General features: G+C 46.9%; 1 protein-coding gene across 1 annotated transcript; it reads right to left on the bottom strand.

The window, feature by feature from the left end:
- Positions 1–7,146, bottom strand: LOC109471817 (TGF-beta receptor type-1-like). Its single transcript, XM_019771172.1, is given in 7 exon segments — positions 1–134; positions 532–656; positions 1,119–1,271; positions 1,273–1,396; positions 2,238–2,480; positions 3,531–3,800; positions 6,991–7,146. Coding segments are annotated over 7 exon segments (1,182 nt in total). The 5' UTR covers positions 7,124–7,146.
- Positions 7,147–7,418: the final 272 nt, after the last annotated feature.

Raw genomic sequence — 7,418 nt, 5'->3', positions numbered from 1 at the left:
TCACAAATCACTCTGCCACCTGTTGGGGACGCTGGGTCGCTGTCGGAGGTCACACACGACCTTCCGCATCTCCTCGATGGAGGGGTCAGAGGGCACCATGTCGTAATATGGCAGCTGGTAGTCCTCGTAGATACCTGCGGGAATAACGTGCACAGATTAAAGCAGACAATAGGCAGCTAAGGGGCCTCACATGCCATCAGAAATAACAGGCACTGGTTACATCAGACAACAAAGGGGCCTCACATACCATCAGAAATATCAGGCACTGATTACATCAGATGGCTTAATCTTTTACCAGATGTAGGTGGTGCCTAGCTATAGTAAAACAGTTTAACCTTGTCACAGCTAAGGGTGCCTCCATGTTTTCTGACTACAGTAGAAGAGTCTTTAACCTTCTACCAGCTGAGGGTGGCGCCTGGCCACAGTAAAAGGGCTAAGGGTGCATTGATGCTACAGTAGAAGAGAAAAGTGGAAGCTTGCTGCCCGAGAACAGGAGGAACTACGGTCTAAGGTAAGAAGGGAGAGACTGACCTCCGACGTTGCATCTTCTGGCGACCTCCCAGAAGACGAGGCCGAGAGCGTAGACGTCGGCGCGCTTGAAGGAGTCGAAGTGCGTGATGTTGATCGTGTCGTCCAGAACCTCCGGAGCCATGTACCTGCGGGAGGGCAGAAACATGTCAATCATTCATTCATTCTTTCACTCACTCCCGTATTTCAGCCATGTACCTAAGGAAAGCAGAGAAACATGGCGCATCAGCCTGGGACAGATGTTTATGTACAAAATGATAATAAACTGGTGGATTTGTAAACTACTCAGTACCTGATACCAGCTCAGAAAAGATGATGAAATAGCCATGCCTTCAAGTACCAGTTATCAACCAAGGATTGAGGTGTTCAAAAACTCATTCATTCACTCACACATTCATTCCTTCATGCATTCATTCATTCAATCATTCCTTCCTTCATTCACTCATGCATTCAATCATTCAATGATCCTTTATTCATTCAGTCAGTCATTCATTCATTCCCATATTTCAGCCAGAAGGCTGCAAACTTTTACAACATTAAACCATTCCTTCATTCATTCATCCATCCTTCTTTCATTATTTCGTTCCCACCTCTTGGTTCCGACGCGGTTGCGCAGGCGCACTGCCCGTTCTGCGATGAAGCCCAGGATGTTCTCATGTCTGAGCATGACCGTTTGGTAGATCTCCGCCTCGCGGAACCACGACCCCTCGCGAGACGAGTCTTCACGGCGACGCTGCCATCGGCCACACCTCGCCGAACCTTCCCTTCCCGATGGACTCCATCAGGGTGATCTGCCGCGCGATGGTTCGCTGGACCAGCAACGGCAGGCCGGAACCGGAGCCTGAGGTGGTCCAGTCTCGCATCATGCCTGCAGGATAACAGCAGGGCAACATGTCAGTAACTATCATTAACTGTCAAGGTCATTCAATAACAATAATAGGACTCAAGGTCAGTCAGAACCCAGGACAGTTAGGGTTGGGCCTTGTGTCCTGTAAAGTGACAGTTTACAGAAGTAAGAGGTAGTCTTAGGTCGTGTCTATACGGAATCACCCAAACCGCGATTCGGGTAACTCACATTCCTCACATCTGGTCCACGTGCCACACACACCTGCGAAACCGTGTCCGAACATAATGCGCTTGAGCTACATTTATTGCTGTTTGATGATAACACGCAAGGTGGCGTGTTATTAATGTCAACGACCTGCTTGCTGATGGCCCCCTCCCAGCGTATCTCGGCCAAATGCCAACGTGGTCCCGCGAGAGGCGGTGAAGCTCGCCCTAGAACGGACACATTATTTGACCATTACTGCTCTTTAAGTTGCTGCCACGTAAAAGTTGGTACTGCATATAAAAAAAGAAATATCACTCCGTAATCCATGACCAGGCGAAGTCACATTGAAATCACATTGCGTTCAGACGCAAATCGCAATGCGGGGAAACCGATTCGAAATCACCTCTAGAAGTGGCTTGGGATTGAGGCGCTTTCAATGTGATTTCGGAGCGTTCAGATGGAGCCACTTGAAACCGGCTTCGGGGTAAACCACATGTAAACCGCCTTGGGTGATTCCGTTTAGACACGGCCTTACCTGATCCAGACCCTGATGTTGTCATGTCCAGCAGTTCCTTGAGAGAGTGCCCGGGAGGCATGAGGGGGTTTGGGTTAGGGTTAGGAAGAGAGGAAAGTTGTATAAAGTTGTGTAAAGCCTTACCCGATCCAGACCCTGAAGTAGTCATGTCGTCCAGTAGTTCCTTTAGTGAGTGTCCGGGCGGCATGAGGGGGTTGTCGGAGTCCATGCTCTCCTCTGGGTCGGACAGCGGCATACGGTTTCCCCGCTTCTGGCACAGGAACAGCACGATCATAAACACGATACACGCGAAGCAGATCGGCCCCGCGATGATGGCGGCCAGCTCCACGGTGCCTAAACCTGCCGAGCCGCCGGGCGACTCACGGTCTGAAACAGCAGGGGCACACGTTAGTAACTAGCATTAACTATCAATAACCTGGTCATTAACTGTCAATAACCTGGTCATTAACTGTAAATAACCTGGTCATTAACTGTCAATAACCTGGTCATTAACTGTCAATAACCTGGTCATTAACTATCATTAACTGTCAATAACCTAACCTAGCAGCAGGGGAACACGTCAATAACCTGGTCATTAACTGTCAATAACCTAACAGTAACAAGTAAGCTGGGAGGGGGAAGCTGTCATCTATCTGTCAACTACCTGTCAACTATAACACAGATTCACACTCATAGCAACAAAACATTCAGCAAATGTCAACCCAGGAAAATCGCTACAGTGGCACGGCAACAGCATGGAGGTTGCTACTGTGGAACTGCAACAGTTGAACAAGCTAGAGTGGAATTGCTACAGTGGAACTGCTAAAGTGAAACAGCTACAATATCAGGGGACTTGCTTGAGCGGAACCTAGTAGAGAATGGAATTCGCTAGAGTGGGACTATGAAGTTTGCTGGAGAGTGTGGGTTGGAAAGAAGTGCACTCCGCGCCCCTTGCGGCAACCTTCTACTTGTGTGTTGGAAGCTACAATGTGGAGTTTGCCACAGTGAAACTGCTACAATGTGGAGTTTGCTATGTAGTGGAACTGCTACAATGTGGAGTTTGCTAGAGTGGAACAGCTATAGAGATGAGGGAGACAGAAGTCTGTCCGCGCAGGGCGGCTACCTTCTACTTGTGTGTTGGAAGCTACAATGTGGAGTTTGCTACAGTGGAACTGCTACAATGTGGAGTTTGCTACAGTGGAACTGCTACAATGTGGAGTTTGCTACAGTGGAACTGCTAGGATAAGGAGTTTGCTAGAGAGTAGAACTGATAGGATAAGGAGAGTGTAGGGAGAAGTTTTACTCCGCGCGTTGCGGCTACCTTCTACTTGTGTGTCGGAAGCTACAATAGGAACTATGAAGTTTGCTATAGTGGAGCTGCTAGAGAGTGGAACTGCTAGGATAAGGAGAGAGTACGGGTCCGCGCGTTGCGGCTACCTTCTACTTGTGTTGTGGAAGCGGGCAGGACCAAGTCTAGCTCCCGATTGCAGAAGTCGTGCGTTCTGCAGCAGCGGATGGCAAATCGGGGGTTGTTCGAGTCCTGACAGATGAAGGGGTTTTCGGGCGGCGTGAGTCGATCCGCGTCCATGCACCGCATCGTCATGGTAACAGACTCCGCGGACTCCAAAATCAACTGCTTGAAGCAGACTCCGTCTGTCTGGCATGTGAAGTTGCCTTTCTCGCACCGGTCGCATGCACATTGCAGGGCTGTAACGGCAGGGAACACACACACAAGCCGTCAGGGTCAGCAGGGTCAAGGGTTAGCAACAGCCACATGACATTTGACCTCTGGCCTTGCTTGGGCCAGCCCACTAGGGATCCTGCATGGGGGGGAGAAAGTTATGTGAGCAGGGTCAGCTGTGCATGCAGGGCTCGAAACACTGGTGCATTTCCGGGTGCCCCCGAAACTGGAGCTGTGAACAGGGTTTTGACATTGGTGCACCTAGGTTTGTATAGGTACTACTGCACACTAGTCTACAGCATATTCTGGGTAATTAAGTGTCAGCAAAATAACAAAACCTTTGGTACCAGTGTAAGATTTTGATTTCATTTTCAAGCTCTGAAGGTAGCAAGTCAGGTTTGTAAAAAGACAATGTCTACTTTATTTTAAGCTGTGCACCCAAACTTTTCAGGCTGCATGCACCAAAAATGACTTTCGAGCCCTGGAGTGAGAAAGCCGAGCTGTGATTGGACGACAGAACAGACCGCCACATTAACACCTGGTCACAACCACACCTGCCAATCATGACATGCCACGGATACGGTTACCATGGTTACAGTTGCCGCGGTTACAGTTACCATGGTTACAGTTGCCACGGTTACAGGTTATGGGTAAGGCTGCTTGCTGCTGCTTAATGAGATGCGTGTGTGAGAGAATGAAGGGGTATAATTAGTACATAGGGACGCTTCGCTCGCTCGCAATGCGCGCATGAACGCCAAACCAACTCACACCCGGCCTTATATGGGCGTGGGCGCCGCTGCCTGGGAGCTGATTGGTCGCTGCCCTGCTTCCGCCCTTTGACCTGCGGATACGTTACCGATGGTAGGGGGGAGGGTAGGTCGCAGGTCAGCGTTGCAGAGGTCGTGAGACTTGCAGCACGCCACCACAAGGTCAGCGTTCGTTTCCACGTTCTGACACTTGAAGGGGTTTTCCCGCGGAATGAGTTGGTCTGCATTCAAGCACTGCCGGACGGTCCTCGGCCACTCGCCGGCCACTCGCTGGACGTTCGTGGAGCAAACCCCGTCAGTGTCGCACGTCCCGTTCCCGCAGAAATCACACGAACAACGCAGGGCTGAGGAGAAACATGGATACAATTCCAACATCTAAAAAATCACAACAACATCTTACTAACTATAACTAGAACCTCTTAGATATGTGGGGGAAACATGGCAACAAGAAGTCCAACATCTCAGAAATCACAACATCTTACTTAGGGTTGAGGAGAAACATGGTAACAATTCTGGCATTTCAGAAATAACAACATCTTACTACAGCCTGGCTGTGGGAGAAACATGCAACATTTAAACAATTCTAACATCTCAGAAATCACAAGAATATCTTACTAATTCTCTAGGGCTGTGGGAGAAACATGGCATCTACAAACATTTCTCAGGGATGTGGAAATAAACATTTCAACCATTAATAAACATTTCAAGTATTATTTTAACACTGCAGGAACATCTGAGGGCTAGGGGAAAAATGCAGAGTCTATGAGATGTCTGGGCATGTACGGGAAAATTACACATACCAACTGTTGAACAATATCCTTTTCTCTACCACTGCCTCGTATAGGTGACCATATCTGCCAGAACTTACAAGCAATAGCATCAGTACATGGGGACAAGAATTTTTCTATGAGCAGCAAGAAATACTTCCCACTACACTCTGGAGTCTTGTTTGTAAGATGACAGACATACATGTATTTACTGCACAAGTTTTCTTCCCTTGTTTTTGGTGACAAGAAAAAGCAGGAGAGATTGAGAGATCATGTCTACCTGTGGCCCAAATTTTATGGTGGATTCTAATGTTTAAAAGCCCTGACAGGTTCATCTAACCATCTTCTAAGCTGTATGGTGACTTGAACCATTTTTCATGAGAAAACAGACATTTTCATCAAGTATTTTAACAGATTTTTGCCGAAACAAATTGTTTTTACTGTTGTGGGAATAAAAATGGGTGAGTTGATGTTTTCTTCTCAACTCTGTCGACATTTTCACCTTGGCCTTCTGTTAAATTTGTGGAATATTTGAGAAGGAAGTTATAGCTTATATCTCACAACATCGTCAAACATGAAACATGCAAGGTTAAAAACATCATCGATCACAATCTACAAATCGTACTCAAGGCCTCAAGTTTAGGGCTTGCATTAAAACCTGTTTTCATGCTAGTGCAGCAAAGAGAATATACATAGATAAATAAGTAAATAAATGCTTGGCAATAATTTCTACTGGAATATATGATGACATTATGATTATCCTGCAATTAAAAACTGTTTTCAGTTGACGGATAGCTTGGTAGAGAGAACATGCTTAATATATGTAAATAAAAGTCTAGAAACAATTAACAAAATTTTTACTGACAAACATTATGACAAATAATATGGCAATATCGCCCAGGTATGCCACAACTTATTAGTATAGTAACTTGTTCTGTTTACATAATTTTTAAAACTCATCACAACTAAAAATCATGCATCTATGGGAGGAAAACAGACATTATGTAGTTTTTTGCAAACAAGATACTAAATATTTACATGGTAAATTAATTACTTATAAAAACACACTGGCTACTTGAGTTATTCTGTTCCATCTAAATTTGCACCTTGTCAAGTTACTATAAATTTATTTGCAGTGATTCATAACAACTTCCTGGCTTAATAAGTCCAGAAAATCAACAAAAAACATCAACCAATTTTGTCAACAATTCTTCCTAAGGATATTCGTTTTTCCTTCGCGACCATGTCGCCTCCTTGTCGCCATTTCTTAAGACGTAATTTTAAGATTCCTTGAAGATTGTGGCTGTTTTGGGCCTACCTCCCGGCCGGATCACTCCCGTCTCGTCTGAGGGTCCTTCCACCGCCTGTAACAAATTACCGCCGACCTGCCGACATTTTCACAACAAAACTACAACCAAATCACGACATTTCCCTCACAAACCCCGACACAACACACTGCCAGGCCGTCTAGGGCGGCGGTATAGCCATCAGCATCTCTGAACGGGCCGATCTGGCGGGAAAAAACAGGCGATTTTCTGAGGGAAAAGTCCGTCCCTCACAGGCGCCATCTTGGAAAGACGCGGGGATTCTTCTCGCCACTTTCCCACAAAAACACGCGAACCCAACCACGATCCCGGGCGGAACTCGCCCCGACGCCCTGCCGACAGACTCACGACGCTTACCTGATGCTGGGGACCAGCACACGGCGAGAATCAGCGCGCAGAAGGGCAGCAAAACTCGGCACCTCTCCATGTTGTCACTAGACGGGCGGCCTTCAGTCACATCACTGCCCGGCCGCAGCACGCCTGACGTCATGGGATCACTCCGCCGCGGTAATGCTGGGGGAAAACCGCGAGATGTACCGGGGGAGGGTGTCGAGTTTGTGAAGAAATGTGTATTGAACCATGGAATGTTTCTGTGTGCGTTGATGGTTAGTTTCAGGAGGTTTAAAATCAGATTTTAAAACTTATAGTTTCATGTAGTAACGTTATATGGTTTCTTCTGATCAAGGACTTCTAAAAAGGCTTCTAAAACACAAATTAGGTGAGAAATACATCTCGTGTTCGAGTGGTCGCAGCACTTGTAAACTTTTAAAGCTAGCAGTAGTTCC

This window comes from Branchiostoma belcheri, unplaced genomic scaffold, assembly GCF_001625305.1.
Source record: "Branchiostoma belcheri isolate BF01 breed outbred unplaced genomic scaffold, Haploidv18h27 scaffold26, whole genome shotgun sequence".
NCBI classification, from domain to species: domain Eukaryota; kingdom Metazoa; phylum Chordata; class Leptocardii; order Amphioxiformes; family Branchiostomatidae; genus Branchiostoma; species Branchiostoma belcheri.
This window is presented reverse-complemented; position numbering and strand designations above follow the sequence as displayed.